Here is a 20,598-nt window from a genome sequence, read left to right on the forward strand (position 1 = left end):
TGTGTTGATATAGTACCATAAATGTTGACTGATAGGTGTGTTGATATAGTACCATAAATGTTGACTGATAGGTGTGTTGATATAGTTCTGTAAACATTGCCACCTATTTGCTACAGTACTGAAATGATAGGTTCACGCTTTTGTTGCTATAGTAATATATATATGATCATTGTAACAAAGTTGTGGTGATATAGTATTGATAACATGACCACACACACACACATATATATATATATATATATATATATATATATATATATATATATATATATATATATATATATATATATATATACTGTTAACATTGCTATATAGTTGTGTTACTTTAGTACTGTAAACATTGCTATTTGGTTGTGTTACTTAAGCACTGTAAACATTGCCATATAGTTGTGTTACCTTAGTGCTGTAAACATTGCCATATAGTTGTGTTACTTTAGTACTTTAATCATTGCCATATAGTTGTGTTACTTTAGTACTGTAAACATTGCCATGTAGTTGTGTTACTTTAGTAGTACTGTAAACATTGCCAGCCATATAGTTGTATTTCTTTAGTACTGTAAACATTGCCATATAGTTGTGTTTCTTTAGTACTGTAAACGTTGCCATATAGTTGTGTTAGTTTAGTAGTACTGTAAACATTGCCATATAGTTGTGTTACTTTAGCAGTACTGTAAACTGCCATATAGTTGTGTTACTTTAGTACTTTAAACATTGCCATATAGTTGTGTTACTTTAGTACTGTAAACATTGCCATATAGTTGTGTTACTTTAGTACTGTAAACATTGCTATATAGTTGTGTTACTTTAGTAGTACTGTAAACATTGCCATATAGTTGTGTTACTTTAGTAGTACTGTAAACATTGCCATATAGTTGTGTTACTTAAGTAGTACAATAAACATTGCCATATAGTTGTGTTTCTTTGGTACTGTAAACATTGCCATATAGTTGTGTCACTTTAGTACTGTAAACATTGTCATATAGTTGTGTTACTTTAGTAGTACTTTAAACATTGCCATATAGTTTGTTTCTTTAGTACTGTCAACATTGCCATGTAGTTGTGTTACTTTAGTACTGTAAACATTGCCAGCCATATAGTTGTGTTTCTTTAGTACTGTAAACATTGCCATATAGTTGCGTTACTTTAGTACTGTAAACATTGCCATATAGTTGTGTTACTTTAGTACTGTAAACATTGCCATATAGTTGTGTTACTTTAGTAGTACATGTGATTGTGTCACTCATTGTCACATGGTTGTGTCAATAGTGTCATGTACAATGCCATGTCATTGTGTCATACACATTGCCACATGTTGTGTTAATAGAGAGCCATTTATACTGATATGCCATTGTGTCATACACATTGCAATATGGTTGTGTTGATAGTACCATGTACAATGACATGTCATTATGTCAAACTCATTGCCACACGGTTGTGTTGATAGTGCCATGTACAATGACATGTCATTGTGTCAAACTCTTTGCCACATGGTTGTGTTGATAGTGCCATGAACAATGACATGTCATTATGTCATACACATTGCCACATGTTGTTTTAATAGTGTCATGTGCACTGACATGTCATTGTGTCATACACATTGTCACGTGGTTGTTATCAGAGCGTCATGTACACTTACATGTCATTGTGTCACATATTTCCAGAGCTTCATGTACACTGATATGTCATTGTGTCACAGATTTCCAGAGTTTTATGTACACTGACATGTCATTGTGTCACACATTGCCAGAGCGTCATGTACACTGACATGTCATTGTGTCAAACACATTGTCACGTGGTTGTTATCAGATATTCATGTACACTAACATGTCATTGTGTCACACATTACCAGAGTTTCATGTACACTGACATGTCATTGTGTCACACATTGCCAGAGTTTCATGTACACTGGCATGTCACACATTGCCACATTGTTGGGGCTTCATGCCACTGTGCACAGAGAAGTATTGTCAGCAGAATACAGCAATGCACTACCTACAAATAGGAACACTCACTTTCCCACAAACTAGCGAAGTACAGATGGTCGTTTCTTGGACTGTCTTGGGACTTGTGGAAGCCCCTGGGAACAAACCTCTATCATATTAGATCATTTAATATCACATCATTGTGGCGCGCACACAGACGAGTGTTCTGTGTTTACTTGAAGATTCCTGGTATTCTCTGTGAGTGTGGGGAAATTCAAGATTTCTGTTTGATATTGACCTATTCGTGATTTACTTCTGATGATGGGTTAGTATATAACTCTCATTGCCCGGCGCCATCCAGATGCAAAATCTCATTGATGCGAACTTTTATTATAGGCAGGGGTTTGTGATGAGCGAAGTTTCCCGCTAGATGGCAGCACTCTCAAAATGGCAAGACCACATAGCAGCTTGGCAAACCAGGTCGATATCATGCACAGTCTTAATTCGAAACAAGAATCTAAGTATAGCCCCGCCTGGCATCGCGCCTGCTCAATCCTCAACATAACAGACACCACAGCATTATGATACAGTACCATCCAAATGACAACAAAACGTTTAGAAAATAGGAAAGGGTATATGGGTGCGGGGCTGTGGCAGTTGGAGAAATAGATACCATCAAAAAGTAATTATATTCCTATAGCTGTTCGAAAGGTCTTCCAGTGAATATTTGCAAGAGAAACCAGAGCCAGGCATTATGTACCAACTAGCCTAAGAATATATTAGTTAAATACATGAATGGCCATGCCGAGCCAACATATTATTACCATACTCAGTATGCCCAAATATAGATGTAAAATACAAGAACAGGCGTCATTTGTGAATATAGAAACATGTTTGGTAATGGGAATTGATTGGGGATGTCTGCTGGCTAATTAAGCCAGTGAAGTGTATCCTACGGATTCTGCGAGGTTCGGGAGAGATTAGCCCTGCAGGCTCTGTAACACGGGCCAAGATGTGTGCATTTTTAATGAACGGGCCATATCGATTGAAGACAGGACTTGGCAGAAGTGTCTGTATTCGTATCCCCCACTGTGAGGCGGGCAGTAACTGCAGACCGGTAAGTTGATAAGGCGGGGGGTGGGGAGAACATGCCACAGAAGCCCACGACGATGGTCAGCTTGGCGTCCACTCGTGGCGCAGGACAGTGAGGAACAGGACAGCATCGATACGGTAAGGATGTGGCAGTACCTTGAAGGCTTCGCGATGGAGCAATGCAGTCGTTATCTTATTTAAAGCCCCTGCCGAGGACCTCGGCTCGCCTGCCATGGCCCTAATTCATCTATTATTCATGCAGAAGCCTCTGCCAATCGGATACGACTGACGATTGCGCATATCGACCCTGGGACTTGGCAGAGAGGCAGTGAAGGCATGCGGGTGCGGGAGGGAGCCATGGCTGGCATTCTTGTGCAGCAGCATCGAGAGACGCTCGGCTACCCGTCCCTCCCTACACCCAATAGATTCCAGTACACCCCATGTCGCTGGCGTGACACTGACAGAGTCGAAGATGAGGGTTGGGTCTCTGATGAAGGAGTTTTCAGGAACCGTATGGCCGGACCTTTGCTTGACTGTATATGAAGTGCAAGATGCTGTAGTCGACAAGCGTCGCTCCTTAGCGCTCTGGCAGCCGGTACCGGCCGACTACGGTCACCTTGCCAAGGTTACATACATTCCGTCTCACAATGCGGCAGCGATCCTCTTCCTCAGGAGGCCTTCGACCAGCATGGACATCAACGACCAACGACAAGGAAGTTTGGACAGCAACAGCGATGACAGGTGAGGTTGATGTAGTCGGGTTAGATTAATAATTCTCTGTGTGTTCTGATTCCCAATCTCGGCTAGCTGGTGACCATTGGTGCGGGGCGGCAGCCATTGTTCGCCAACAATACCGGTCAATAAGCTGGAACAATCTCACTCCAAGCATCGATAGCTGTTGTGGGGCTGGATGGTCATTAGCGTGATCTCTCCATCGACAACACGACAGGATCTCGACGTCCTAATTATTTTACTTCTGCAGAAAACCGACACACAGACCGTAATCCTGAAATGCAATATGTTCGTACATTTTAAGGAAGCAGAACCACCGTTTCGGAATTTGACGTCTGATATCATTATCATTTTAAGCGTCATAGCCTATTCCATAATACTATAACACTGCCGAATAACGAGTCCTTCATTCAAAAATCAATGCCTTTGTTTAAGCGGTGAATAGTAATGAGGCTATTGATAACTGAGATTGCGCTTCAGTGTTCCTGTATTGTAACACAAGCGATGCTTTAGCACAGGTATTGATCCCTCGGTGACTGTGCGGGTAGGGGGCTGTTGAGAGATTCAGATCAGTGGTGTCACCATCTCACCACACAGTATTAAATAACTCGCTTTAATACGTTCTATCACCTCATGTCAGAAAGAACTGCCCCATTGTGGAATTCATCTCAACTATTGATAGCGAATTGAATTACTTTGTTACATTTAATAAGGTGCTAACTGTCTTGATACATGGACGCGCAGTTATTGACCATTCATTGACCTCGCATTTTCCCTGTCCACTTGGACACAAATCCCCCGTTCCTACCCCCTGAAGTCAGTGCGTTACATTGATGGCGTCCAGTGACAGCGACGAGGACGCTGCGTCACGACGGCCGGACACACGGAAGAACGATCGATATTAATCTTCAGAGCTCTACGCCTAACAATGGCCAACAGCATTGAGCCGCGATAGGGGCAGGTCTCCAATATCATCAAATTCCATCGTGCATAATTTAACACTGGCCCCAGAAACAATGGGTCATTTCATAATTGATCTGCCCACATCTGTGCTGGGCGTTGTTCCCTAATGACCTGCTGTCGGGTTAGATTCACAGGATGGCTGGGAGATGGACAGTGGTCACTCACCCTTTATAATCGAGGCTCTGGACATGTTCTTCAGAAGTGGGTGGCACTCGCCGTCAGTAGAGCGGTCACGTCTCCGGTGCCTCCGGCCTAGGGATGTGGTGATTATAGATCACGTAGTCAATCTCCATCTCAGTCCACGCTGCGAGGATTAGGGTAATATAGCAGCTAGTTAGGAAGATAACCATAGTGTTTTGTTGTAGGAATGTTTACTGTCGGGATGCAGCTGTGAAGTCATCATCAGCCACGATGGAGATGACAGAGTCATCGAGGACAACGCAACGGTAAGTCCTCTGAACGTCACTCATTTAGTTCATTTCACCATTATTAGATCGATGTATGGTGCTTAGTCTTTGTTGTTGTCATAGACCTTGCTTATTCGCATCTCAACGCTAGTCAACTTATATGGAACGGTCTGTTCGGGTGATCAGTTCTTTGATGAAAGACAGCAATGCGTGCACACTTTCAGAGTGTCTACCGTAGTCTTAGGTCACGGAGGCTAGGGCTGTAGTCGAATGGAAATTGATCACTTGATATCCTGAGGGCAACGTGAGAAGTGAGGGGGATGGAAGTGGGGGTCGGGCTGGCGAGACATGGGCGGTAGTGAGGGTAATCTGAGATATGAGGGGGCTGGCGCGTGAGACAGGGATGACTTTCAAACAAAATACTCGTTTTATTTCTCCACTATCACAGATTGAAAATAAATATTCTTTCACATTGATATTTATTATAAACGACAGTAACGTATGTCAATATGGTAAAATATATTTGATTAAAACATACAAATTTTGAGCTGGATGTTATAAGTCATTTTATAAGAAAGTTTGAGACATTTTCATATGAGTCGGAATCCTCAATACAAGCAATTTCATATTTTTATTCTCCTCATTATACGTTGTTCGCCCTGGTAAGACTACCCACCTGCCCATATGGAGTGGTTCATGTCTGTAGTGAAACCTGGCACTCCCGCGATGTCCGCGAGGTTGGTTCCAAGCCCTGCTCAATATCGGGAAGTCTCGTGAGGTTTCGTTCCGCATGTTCTGAGGTTCTGATTTTTGTCATTAAGGCAGCTATTCATGCGCGTACAATCATTTCCTGCTGGGATTCAGTTTGTCATTACTGCCTTGCACACTGAGTCTCGCGCATGCGCACTTCGCCCCAGTCAATTTATGTGTTTCGTGGGACTACTGGTCCTTCGTTTAACTAGATAATCAAATTTCTGCACCCTCGCCGCCTTAGGGTAATTGCAGAGAATGTCCGCGATGGCGGAGGTCCTAGGTTCAATAAGGAGAACTATGATGAAAACGTGCGGCGGTTGCCCTCTACTAAGGATCGTCCTGTCTCTATCCAATGCACTTAGTTGTACTTTGCAGTAATTATTTCCAGTATTCATGAACATTTATACAACTGATATGTTTAGTTTTTCTTATAGTAACCTTGACCCATTGACCTCAACGCATGCCACGCACACTTCCCACTTATGCATTTAAATTTCTAAACGCTTTGAAAAAATCATTATCGTAACAATTTAATTCTGTTAACCAATTTGTGAGACGACCCCCATGGTAATACCCGTCTGTCCACCTGCCCACCAGACAGCCTCCCCTTCCCGGACCTTCTGTCCACCCCTGGGTAATAACGTTTGTCACACACAGCGATGTTTGTAGGGGGCTGTCCAGTCATACAACACCAATTTCGGGGATTAACTCTCAAGTGTACTATCACTGCACACAATGACAGTGGGCTAATGACACGATCAATGCGCAACAATCTATTGTAGGTTATAACAGTATCAATCACACGTACATAGGGGTACATTTGGGATCCCCGGGTGACTGGATGCGCTGCTGTTGCAGTAATGGCGCGACCTCTGACGTACTGATTCTCGACTCTATGCTATCTCTTAACATTTCCACTGATGACTCTACTTCTTACGTCTCTCACTCCGTTGGTCTCATCTGAAGACTCTCTACATTTCTTCTCACAGACGCCCCCCCCCCAAAAAAAAATAAAACATAAAAAAGAGAGAAAAATCAAAAACCCAAATACACAACAAAGACCACACAAACAAAACAAAACAAGAAACCCATAAAAAAATATATATAAAACCCTTCTCTACAACTTACAGCTCCACGTCATATTTACTACACGCAGCTAATCCCATCTGCATCCCTCATCATCCCTTGGAACCGTTATATCTAACTGTATCCCGGCTGTATCTTCACGTCCTACCGTGTCTGCCTCTCCCTGACTCAGCAGCATCATCCGCCCTGTGCCCTTTATCTCACATGTTCCATACTTATGTCATAACATATCACCACTTCCAGGTGATATAAGAGTGTATTTTCACTCGTCAAAAAAAGTCATTGCATCATGGGACAATATGACGTTGTGATGACGTCACGAGTCAATTGTGGGTCTTAATATATCGTTGGGTTGGAATACTTTCATCGATATTCAACGTTTTTGTTATTCCTCGAGGTCTTATTTGACATAATAAATAAAATATTTGGCTAACATTATCATATAACATGTCATTCTCTGTTGTTATACCCGCGTCCAAAATATTTAAATTTATCAGGTAAAGTCTCATTTGATAAAATCAGCCTAAGCTCTTAAATTTTTACTTTCAACCGCTACCCTTTGCATAATAAGGTCGTCACACCCTTGCGCTATCCACAACCCCTAGGTACCGATACCCCGTTACCCAATTACATCTTCAACTCGACCAGTCTATTCCCATCTCACACTTGCGTTGTTCTCCGTAGTATTCCTCATATCAATATTTCCCCATTATTCGTCTCGTTCATTTCTCCGAAGCAATCCCTGGTATTAGACTCAACATGAGCCGTAATTGAACTCCGAACAGATCTCGTTTTGCAAAACTCAATGAACCCAAGTGACTCACGTCTCCCGTGGTTGCCATGGTGATCAGCATCCTGAATTATTCCTTAACAATAGCAATCAAATTTAATTGTATTTCGTGCCCATATTTGCTATTATGGACAGAAACAGGGGTGCTCCTTTGTGTGAAATGGAGGGGCACGTGGCGAAGGGAAACAATTGGATGGTTAATCGTAATCTAGTGACGTGCTGGCAGTAAGATGCGGCGCTATGTATTGATTACGGAGTTATCAATGGAGTAAGAGCTGACACAATGAGGGCTGGTATTGATCGCCGTAAAGATGTACTCGTGTAGATGACAGCCAGCTTGGTCTTGATGGTTGAGAAGTGGGGGGAGAAGTGTGTGTGTATGTGAGGGGCGGAGGTAGGGGGGGAGGGAGGGGGGGGGGGGGGTGCACTCTGAGAAGGCGCAAAATGCCTTGTTCATCCGTTGTCTTTAATTAACATCTGATGTGCGTTGAAATATCTACTTTGAATGCTGCATGGTCGTACTTTATTAATTAGGCATCAGTCGCATGCTTTAAGACTTTAACGCCACACTTGACATCGTAGCCTGGGAGAAAATAGTCGAGTTTTATGTAAATAGAGTTAACGTTAATTTATGCCTCTGTTTTTTTTTTGAACTGTCAGGGACTTTTCAGCAGTACGCAAAAATACTGAATGAGAGTGTGAGTGAGTTGGGTTTAACGCCGTAGTATTGGGCTGTATCTCATTTGATTACGGCTTGTAAGCCTCATCTGGGAGGCAATAAGTGATGTATATCGTGAAAAACTTTGGTTAAAGCCACGATCTCGAGTATGGTGGTGACATACGAAGAAACAGCGGCACTGGCTCTTATGTTAGAAATGGTTTGTATGTATAATATTTGTATCACATATTTGTCTTTTAAGCATAGAATCAATGGTACTTAACAGGTTGTGCATAACCTGATTTTCATTGATATGTGATGATGGACATCAATCTCCAGCAACTCACCAGGCATGTTTTCTGATCCGACGGCTACCAGAAGAGCTACATCGGTATCATACTAATTCGTCTCAGTCTTGACGGCCGGTACATTACTCTGTGACATCCATGACGGCCGGTACACTACCCCGTCACAACCATGACGGCTGGTACACTACCCCGTCACAACCATGACGGCCGGTACATTACTCCGTCACAACCATGACGGCCGCTACATTACCCCGTCACAACCATGACGGCCGGTACACTACCCCGTCACACCCATGACGGCCGGTACACTACCCCGTCACAACCATGACGGCCGGTACACTACCCCGTCACACCCATGACGGCCGGTACACTACTCCGTCACAACCATGACGGCCGCTACATTACCCCGTCACATCCATGACGGCCGGTACACTACCCTGTCACACCCATGACGGCCGGTACACTACCCCGTCACACCCATGACGGCCGGTACACTACCCCGTCACACCCATGACGGCCGGTACACTACTCCGTCACCAACATGACGGCCGGAACACTACTCCGTCACAACCATGACGGCCGCTACACTACCCCGTCACAACCATGACGGCCGGTACACTACTCCGTCACACCCATGACAGCCGGTACACTACTCCGTCACCAACATGACAGCAGCTACACTATCCCTTCACAACCATGACGGCCGGTACACTACTCCGTCACAACCATGACGGCTGGTACACTACTTCGTCACAACCATGACGGCCGCTACACTACCTCGTCACAACCATGACAGCCGGTACACTACTCCGTCACAACCATGACGGCTGGTACACTACTTCGTCACCACCATGACGGCCGCTACACTACCTCGTCACAACCATGACGGCCGGTACACTACTCCGTCACAACCATGACGGCTGGTACACTACTTCGTCACAACCATGACGGCCGCTACACTACCCCGTCACAACCATGACGGCCGGTACACTACTCCGTCACACCCATGACAGCCGGTACACTACCTCGTCACAACCATGACGGCCGGTACACTACCTCGTCACAACCATGACAGCCGGTACACTACCTCGTCACCACCATGACGGCCGCTACACTACTCCGTCACCACCATGACGGCCGCTACACTACCCCGTCAAAACCATGACGGCCGGTACACTACCTCGTCACAACCATGTCGGCCGGTACACTAGCCCGTCACAACCATGACGGCCGCTACACTACCCCGTTACAACCATGACAGTCGCGACACAACCCCGTCACCACCACGACGGCCGGTACACTACTCCGTTACAACCATGAAAGCCGCGACACTACTCCGTCACAACCATGACGGCCGGAACGCTACCACGTCACAACCATGACGTCCCATTGCAGCCATGGCGGCCGGTACACTCCTCCGTCAAAGGAATGTCGAACGATCCACTACGCCTTAACAGCTATGGCGTTACAGAAGCTGATACCGTGTGGGCACGTCCACTTCTGTCTGCAATTATCTTGCCCTACCTTTGGTATTAAGAATCAATAATACTGCTTGTACGCATGCTAATTACCGTGGTGCAGATGCAATTATCGGAACTGAATTATCGTCCTGTCTTGCTAGAGCTACCATTATGGCCACTTATACTGCTCTACATCTGCTGGTGATGTTACTATTCGACAGGTGATGACGGTGATGATCTTGCTATTGATCACATCACAATAAATATTCCTTGTCACTGTCAAATAACACTGTCTGAACCATGAACCTCCTTTACTACTACGTCCAAGTACATTTGTATGGCCAATTTCCTCTTGTTCAGCAAAATAATCCTTTACTACTCCGTCTAGATACGTTTTTACGACCAACATGCTTACGTTCAGCAAGGGCCTCCTTTACTACTCTGTCCAAATACATTTGTAAGGCTAGTCTGCTTTCCGTTCAGCATCCTCCTTTACTTTTCCACATACATATTTGTACGGCTAGCGTGCTCACCCATCAGCAAGAACCTCCTTTACTTTTCCATGGAAATACATTTGTATGGCTAGTCTGTTTACAATTCAGCAAGAACCTCCTTCACTATTCCACATATATATTTGTACGGCTAGTCTGTTTACAATTCAGCAAGAACCTCCTTCACTATTCCACATATATATTTGTATGGCTAGTCTGTTTACAATTCACCAAGAACCTCCTTCACTATTCCACATATATATTTGTATGGCTAGTCTGTTTACAATTCACCAAGAACCTCCTTCACTATTCCACATATATATTTGTATGGCTAGTCTGTTTACAATTCAGCAAGAACCTCCTTTACTATTCCACATATATATTTGTATGGCTAGTCTGTTTACAATTCAGCAAGAACCTCCTTCACTATTCCACATATATATTTGTATGGCTAGTCTGTTTACAATTCAGCAAGAACCTCCTTTACTATTCCACATATACATTTGTATGGCTAGTCTGTTTACAATTCAGCAAGAACCTCCTTCACTATTCCACATGTATATTTGTATGGCTAGTCTGTTTACAATTCAGCAAGAACCTCCTTCACTATTCCACATATATATTTGTACGGCTAGTCTGTTTTCCCATCAGCAAGGCTCTTTTACTATTCCACATACATATTTGTACAGCTAGTCTGTTTTCCCTTCAGTATGAACCTCGTTTACTATTCCTTATAAACATTTGTACGGCTAGTCTGCTTACCGTTCGGCATGAACCACCTTTACTATTCCAACCATATATGGTTGTACGGCTAGTCTTCTTACCTTCAGCATGAAGCCATGCTCATGGTTAGTAAATTACCTTTGATTAATACAAAATTGACATGCCATCCTTAGCGACACATTATTGATTGTGGCCTGATAGACTCGGCTGGAACAGGTGATTGATTGATACAATTCGTGCTGGCGCACCTCTATTCTGGTTAATGGCACACCTGCACGGGGGGTAAGGAAACTAGTCCTCGGAGTGCGCACGCTGCGAGTCAGGAGGCACGCGACGCATGCTAATCTTAGTCGGAGCAATTGTGAACTGTAAACTGTGCTTGGTTGTGTCTTGACCCATTGTCAGTAGAATTTTCCGCTGCACGTTCTCTTCAGTCATTTTACAGCAGTTTTCTATCATTCCGTGCTTGTCAGCGTCTCTTCAATCATTGTGCCGTAGTTTTGTATCACTCAATGATTGTCAACATCTCTTCAATCATTGTACCGTAGTTCTGTATCACTCAATGATTGTCGGCGTCTCTTCAATCATTGTACCGTAGTTCTGTATCACTCAATGATTGTCAGCGTGTCTCTTCAATGATTGTAACGTAGTTCTGCATCACTCAATGATTGTTAGCGTCTCTTCAATGATTGTGCTGTAGTTTTGTATCACTCAATGATTGTTAGCGTCTCTTCAATGATTGTACTGTAGTTCTGTATCACTCAATGATTGTTAGCGTGTCTCTTCAATGACTGTGCTGTAGTTTTGTATCACTCAATGATTTTTAGCTTCTCTTCAATGATTGTACTGTAGTTCTGTATCACTCAATGATTGTTAGCGTGTCTCTTCAATGATTGTGCTGTAGTTTTGTATCACTCAATGATTGTCAGCGTCTCTTCAGTCATTGTACCGTAGTTATGTATCACTCAATGATTGTCAGCGTCTCTTCAGTCATTGTACCGTAGTTATGTATCACTCAATGATTGTCAGCGTCTCTACAGTCATTGTACCGCATTTCTGCATCGCTCAGTACTTGTCAACTGGGGGGTGTCCGAAGTTATGTCATTACATTGGATGGAGAGTGTTAATATTCTCTAATTCCACCCTGTCTCCAGGCATGTTGTCTTGTGACAGATGATAAAGGGTCAAATTGATAATATTGCTTTCTCGGAATCCCTGGTCGTGGAATAAAATAACGTCATCTGACATGGGTTTCCACGCCGCTGTGCTTTAGCACTGCAGCACGGGATCTCACATTGATTGTCAGATCAACTTAGAACCTACCTAAACTCGTCACAACGTTTGACAGATCTCATATCATATTCCTGTTGAAACAGCGTTAGAGTATTAACTTCAAGTAGCTCAAAATAGGAACATAAGCTTGGTGTTTGTGACATCGGGCTTCGAGGGTCAAGTAGAAAGAGTGTTAAAGTGCAGGTTGCTACTGTCATTCAGAGAACAAATACAACAGTGTGTACATACTTGGTTATGGCCTTAATTAAAACACTCTGTGGCGGTGTATGGCCTTTTGTTATCCGAATATATTACCCATTCAGCACAACTGTTAGAAGCCTTAACCCATTGTCTGCATGTGGTGTGAATAGTTTAATCTCCGGATATCTGTGCTTCCCCGAAATCTGCACTTGCTAAATATTTCTCTGTTGGGTTAACATATTTTGGCAATCCGGAGAATCATCATTTCTCGCTTTCTGATTGGTCAGTTGGGGTTTTACACAGCCATTACACAGCCATTGTGCTAGTGGTGATTTATATGCCAATGGCTCAAGACGGGATAATGGCTCTCTTTATAACGCTGTAGCTCCTTATCCCGAATACGACTGTCCGTGTTACGCGGTGCCTCCACGTGCTGCTTATGATTCTCTGTATGACGCTGGAGGGCGTTGGGGAGCCCAGTGGTTAAAGCGTTCGCTCGCCAAGTCGAAGACCCGGGTTCAATTCCCTACGTGGTACAATGTGTGAAGCCCATTATGGCGTCCCCCGCCGTGATATTGCTGGAGTATTGCTAAAAGCGGCGTAAAACAGTACTCAACTCACTGTATGACTCTGTGGCTTCACCTTCTGATAATGACTCTCAGTATGACGCAGTGGCTCCATATACTGTTAATGACGCAGTAGCTCCGTATACTGTTAACGACGCAGTGGCTACATATACTGTTAGTAACGCAGTGGCTCCATATATTGTTAATGACGCAGTGGCTCCATATACTGTTAATGACACAGTGGCTCCATATACTGTTAGTGACACAGTGGCTCCATATACTGTTAGTGACGCAGTGGCTCCATATACTGCTAATACCGCAGAAGATAGACGTCTTGATAAGGACACCCTGTATTCCGTTGTGATTCCATGTCATGCAATGGCTCCATATCCTCCAAGGACTCCACACTGTATGTCTCACAGTGGCTCCAAACTCCGTACGTCACATAGTGGTTTCACGTCCTCCGGGGGCTCCATATTGTACCTCACACAGTGGCTCCACACAGAGGCTTCAGGTTTTTCCGGGAATCAGCACCCTGTATATCACGCACGAGCTCCTCGTCCACACCCTGTACGTCACACAGGAGCTCCACGTCAACACTAAATTAGTCACACAGTGGCTCCACGTCCACACCCTGTACGTCACACAGTGGCTCCACGTCCACACCCTGTACGTCGCACAGGAACTCCAGGTCCACACCCTGTACGTCACACAGTGGCTCCACGTCCACACCCTGTACGTCACACAGGAGCTCCACGTCCACACCCTGTACGTCAAACAGTGGCTCCACGTCCACACCCTGTACGTCACACAGGAGCTCCACGTCCACACCCTGTACGTCAAACAGTGGATCCACGTCCACACCCTGTACGTCACACAGTTGATCCATGTCCACACTCTGTAATTCACACAGTGGCTCCACGTCCACATGCTGTAAATCACACAGTGGCTCCCAACTCTGTACGCCGCACAGGAGCTCCACTTTCACGCTCTGTACATCAAACAGGTTATCCCCGTCCAAAATCCGTATGTCACATAGTGGCTCCACGTCCTCCAGAAAAGCTCCACACTGTCCGTCACGCACTGGCTCCAGTGCTCTTATGCTTGCTGAAGGCTGTAAAAGATAATACTGTTATAATGAAACTGTTAATAAATACCAGCTAATATCGATTTTTGTGCGAAAGAAATTAACCAGCTTTGCTCCAAGAACTAACGCTGGCGGATCCGTGCATTTTGGTGATTCACTAAATGTCAGTGGCGGCAGTTCGGCGAAGAAAACATTTTGCTTCAATTGATTCTGCCCTTAACCCGACGAAATTGATGAAGACTTTGCATATCGCCATAATCCGAGGCTTGAAGGCAGTGTAGCACTATGCCACTTAAGCAGCGAAGAAATTGAAGTAAGACTTTAGCAGTGTAAAAATAGCCAAGATACGAGAATAGAAAACTCTTGTGTGTCGCGCCCGCCCACAGAGTGCTGAGGAAACTGTGGCGATGATTGGCTTAGTGCTGAGTGATGTCGGAACTGCCTGATCGAGGGCCGAGTGATGTCGCCCGCACAGACATTATCTTATAATCCAGAGTGAACAGAACATCAGTACTGCTGAACCAGACAGTAGCTTTTCATGTTTGGAAGGTGTCCGTTATCAGAAATACCGACCCAGTCAACCACCCGATCGCCCAGTGTTCCACCAAAACAACTGTACACGATCATAAATCTCCATCATTCATCCTGTCAACTATCACCAACCCTAAACCCACCATCAACCCAGGCCAATCACCTGACCTGACCCCCATGTCTTGTCCATAACTCCCATCCTGATCCCAAATCCACCCTGTCAACTATCACCAACCCTAAACCCACCATCCACCCAGGCCAATCACCTGACCTGACCCCCATGTCTTGTCCATAGCTCCCATCCTGATCCAAAATCCACCCTGTCAACAACGCCCACCCTGACCCCACAATCCACCCTGTCCACAACGCCCACCCTGACACACAATCGACGCTGTCCACAACGCCCACCCTGACCCTACAACCCACCCTGCTCACAATGACCACCCTGACCCTACAATCCACCCTGTCCACATCGCCCACCCTGACCCCACAATCCACCCTGTCCACAACGCCCACCCTGACCCACAATCCACCCTACCCACTCCACAACACCATGACGCCGCCATCCATCTTTCATGGATAATCCTTGAAAAACTACCGAGCTAAGGTTAAATATCAGATTATCACTATCGTGTTTCATTGTTTCTAAAGTAATGCAGAAATTCTGCTGGAACGAGCAATGAGTCTGCTAGCTCCAGTTGAGGACAATGGCGCTAACGCTGGGTGACCCGAAATGTATTTTTATCATGTGTCTACTAATATTATTTTTCCTTTATTTTCTTTAAAGGCATCACTGAAGAAGGCTCGTATGGATCATTTCACGGATCATATAAATCCGCGAGAAACATAGCTGAGTAACCGAGGATAGGATAGGCTGAAGCGGAGAGTTCCACACGGAACAAAGAAACAATAAAGGGCACCTGTTTGTGTTCACTGCGGCTGCCTTGGTGTACCTTCACAATTAAGGCACGCGGTGAATGCCAAGTGGCAGTCCATTACACAACTCAAACCTTTCTCCACTGAAATAAAACCATCACTAAGAAACATGAAGCAGCGTCTTATGTCCTTGGAGTTGATGGCAACACCGGTCCAGCATTGGGAACCGCGAAACACCGTGATGCGTCATTGAAATCGATGTAATATTGGTATAACCTGGAGATTTATGTAACACTGGTATGTCGTGGAGAGTTATGTAATACTGGTATTTTGTGGAGAGTTATGTAACACTGGTATGTGCTGGAGAGTTATGTAACACTGGTATGTGGTGGAGAGTGATGTAACACTGATATGTGCTGGAGAGTTGTGTAACACTGGTATGATGTGGAGAGTTGTGTAATACTGGCATGTCTCGGAGAGTTATGTAACACTGGTATGTCGTGGAAAGTTGTGTAATACTGGTATGTCGTGGAGAGTTATGTAATACTGGTATGTCGTGGAGAGTTGTGTAATACTGATATGTCGTGGAGAGTTATGTAACACTGGTATGTGCTGGAGAGTTATGTTATACTGGTATGTCGTGGAGAGTTATGTAATACTGATATGTGCTGGAGAGTTGTGTAATACCGGTATGTCGCGGAGAGTTATGTAACACTGGTATGTGCTGGAGAGTTGTGTAATACTGGTATGTCGCGGAGAGTTATGTAATACTGGTATGTCCTGGAAAGTTGTGTAATACTGGTATGTCGTGGAGAGTTATGTAATACTGATATGTCATGGAGAGTTGTGTAACACTGGTATGTCGTGGAGAAGTGTAATACTGGTATGTCGTGGAGAGTTGTGTAACACTGGTATGTCGTGGAGAAGTGTAATACTGGTATGTCGTGGAGAGTTGTGTAATACTGGCATGTCTCGGAGAGTTGTGTAACACTGATATGTGCTGGAGAGTTATGTCACGGTGGTATATCGTGGAGAGTTGTGTAACACTGGTATGTCGTGGAGAGTTATGTAGAACTGGTATGTCGTGGAGAGTTATGTAACACTGGTATGTCGTGGAAAGTTGTGTAATACTGGTATGTCGTGGAGAGTTATGTAACACTGGTATGTCCTGTAGAGTTATGTAACATTGGTATGTTGTTGATAGTTATGTAACACTGGTATGTCCATGGTAGTTACGTGACACTGGTATGTCCTGTAGAGTTATGTAACACTGGTATGTCCTTGACAGTTATGTGACACTGGTATGTCTTGGAGAGGTATGTATCACTGGTATGTCCTGTAGAGTTATGTAACACTGGTATGTTCTTGGTAGTTATGTGACACTGGTATGTCTTGGAGAGGTATGTAACACTGGTATGTCCTGTAGAGTAATGTAACACTGTTATGTCCTGTAGAGTTATGTAACACTGGTATGTCCTGGAGAGGTATGTAACACTGGTATGTCATGTAGAGTTATGTAACACTGGTATGTCCTTGGTAGTTATGTGACACTGGTATCTCCTTGAGAAGTATGTAACACCGGTATGTCCTGGAGAGTTGTGTAACGATGGTATGTCCTTGAGAAGTATGTAACACTGGTATGTCCTTGAGAAGAATGTAACACTGGTATGTCCTTGAGAAGTATGTAACACCGGTATGTCCTGGAGAGTTGTGTAACGATGGTATGTCCTTGAGAAGTATGTAACACTGGTATGTCCTTGAGAAGAATGTAACACTGGTATGCCATGGGTAGCTATGTAACGCTGGTATAAATAACTGAAATAAAACCATCACTAAGAAACATGAAGCAGCGTCTTATGTCCTTTGAGTTGATGGCAACACCGGTCCAGAAATTGGGAACCGCGAAACACCGTGATGCGTCATTGAAATCGATGTAATATTGGTATAACCTGGACAGTTATGTAAGACTGGTATGTCGTGGAGAGTTATGTAACACTGGTATGTGCTGGAGAGTTATGTAAGACTGGTATGTCGTGGAGAGTTATGTAACACTAATATGTGCTGGAGAGATATGTAAAACTGGTATGTTCTGGAGAGTTATGTAGAACTGGTATGTACTGGATAGTTATGTAACACTGTATGTCATGAGGAGTTATGTAACACCGGTATGTGCTGGAGAGTTATGTAACACTGTATGTCATGAGGAGTTATGTAACACCGGTATGTGCTGGAGAGTTATGTAACACTGTATGTCATGAGGAGTTATGTAACACCGGTATGTCCTGGAGAGTTATGTAACACTGTATGTCATGAGGAGTTATGTAACACCGGTATGTGCTGGAGAGTTATGTAACACTGTATGTCATGAGGAGTTATGTAACACCGGTATGTGCTGGAGAGTTATGTAACACTGTATGTCATGAGGAGTTATGTAACACCGGTATGTGCTGGAGAGTTATGTAACACTGTATGTCATGAGGAGTTATGTAACACCGGTATGTCCTGGAGAGTTATGTAACACTGTATGTCATGAGGAGTTATGTAACACCGGTATGTCCTGGGGAATTATGTAACACTGTATGTCATGAGGAGTTATGTAACACTGATGTGCCTGGGAAGCGATATAACACCAGTAGTCAATGGGGCGAATTAACACTAGCATGTCACTAGGGGATACACCGCTTGTGGGCAACGTGAGCAATACAACACTAGTATGTCAATAAGGGCGATTTAAAACCAATATGTCACGGGGGGCGATATGAAACATGTATATCAGTTAGGGCTTAATATCACCATTTAGTCACTTGGGGCGAAAAACACCATTTTGTCACAGCGGGTGATATAACACGATATACACAAAGTAAATGGCACTAGTACATCACTGGGGGCGATATTACACTAGCATGTCACGAGGGGTTGATGAGAACTTTGATGTGATGGCATGGTAAATACCCAGAACAAAATACCCATAAGTCATAAAGGCAAACTTACCAAAAGACATCGACCAAATGACCAGAACCAGACGTATTGGTCAACTATGTCCATAAAAAGTTGAACTGACCAAATAATATTCGGGACATCTTGTAGGTTTAGCGAAATGGAAGAAGGGTATTTTTCAAGAAATACCATTTATCATCTTCATGAGTTTATTAGCGAGTTAGATTATGATTGTGTGCAGGAGTGAGTTTATGGTAGAGTTTATGATTGTGTGTATGAGTGACTTTATGATTGAGTTTATGATTGTGTGTATGAGTGAGTTTATGATTGAGTTTATGACTGTGTGTATGAGTGAGTTTATGATTGAGTTTATGATTGTGTGTATGAGTGACTTTATGATTGAGTTTATGACTGTGTGTATGAGTGAGTTTATGACTGTGTTTTTAGCGAATGTTGAAAGAACAACTAAGAAGTAGCAAATGTACATGTTCGTATTCTCTTTTCTAGTATCTGTTGCACTAAACTATGATTTGAGTCTCGCAAGCTCAATTGAGAGCAGGTTATTATGATTCAAAGATCTGTTAGGGCATTTTGAAGAAGTCAATATTTGTACATCTTGTATATGTTTTAAAGAAAAATGGGCATCCTTTTATGCTTGTGTGTAAACTCTATCTTCAATTAAGAAAGAAGAATATTCCAAAGACGTTTACATCTTATCCAAATATGAATTTCTTTTGCATACTCATGATAGTCTCAGGGGGACGGGTGGCCCAGTCGTCTAAGGCGCCGCAATTCGCTGTGCAGAGTTGCGTCCCGTGGACACGCCAGAAACCTATGATTGTGGGTTCGAATCCCGGTTCGCCCCGATTATGTTTCTGGGTTTGTCAGCACCATACCCCTGCTCGTGGGTTTCACCGAAGTGGTAAACGTCTGAGGCCTGCATCACTTCGGGCTTTCCTTCCACATTAAGCTGACACGCCGCGATATAACTGGAATACTGTTAAGAGCGGCGTTAAACCAAACTCACTCTCTCACTCACTCATGATAGTCTCACATATTACATTATTACAAAACATTGCATTGTACATCATGCATTGATTTGTTAGTTCGAAGATGATTTACTTTGTTAATATATACATTACACTACGTTTATAACGAACGCGCTTATAACGAACTGACGGATAAAACGAACCGTTGTTTGGGGGTCCTGTCCATTTGCTGTATATATGTTGTATATATGCTGATAACGAACTTCGGTTATAACGAACTCAAGTTAATGGTTCCCTAGTGTTCGTTATAACAGTAGTTTACCGTATATTTTTAACTATGGGCCTCGGTTTGTCACGAATAAACAATGTGAGTGAGTTGTTTAATTAATAAGTGGGCTAGTTTATGTGTGTCTTTATGAGTGAGTTTATGATTGAGTGAGTGAGGGTAGTTGTGATTTAACGCCGCTTAAAACCAGCTTGTTTAGAATACAACGAGTGGTGGCTGCTCAACATAGTATGTGACACTTGTCGCCTATTCCATTTTCGACACTTGAAGAATACATGTACATTCCAAACCAAAGAACCAGAGAACGGTTTTGATTCATAGATAAATAGAGAAAAATTTCGTCTCAGTATAGATTAAAAAAATATGTTAAATACAGTTTGCAAGGAGTCCCCACTTTCTCATACCTTTTAACACCATTCAAATAAACCTCTTAGACGTATTGTGTTCATGTCGTGTGACTCAATTTCA

At 43.6% G+C, this 20,598-nt stretch overlaps 1 protein-coding gene across 1 annotated transcript; it reads left to right on the forward strand.

The window, feature by feature from the left end:
• The first annotated feature begins 3,314 nt into the window (after positions 1 to 3,314).
• Positions 3,315 to 15,960, forward strand: LOC124142228. Its single transcript, XM_046510568.2, has 3 exons — positions 3,315 to 3,755; positions 5,075 to 5,155; positions 15,830 to 15,960. Exons 1-3 carry the CDS (start codon positions 3,487 to 3,489, stop codon positions 15,837 to 15,839), a joined length of 360 nt encoding a protein of 119 aa, XP_046366524.2. The 5' UTR covers positions 3,315 to 3,486; the 3' UTR covers positions 15,840 to 15,960.
• Positions 15,961 to 20,598: the final 4,638 nt, after the last annotated feature.

This window comes from Haliotis rufescens, unplaced genomic scaffold (assembly GCF_023055435.1).
Source record: "Haliotis rufescens isolate VD_foot unplaced genomic scaffold, xgHalRufe1.0.p SCAF_2, whole genome shotgun sequence".
Lineage (NCBI taxonomy): Eukaryota > Metazoa > Mollusca > Gastropoda > Lepetellida > Haliotidae > Haliotis > Haliotis rufescens.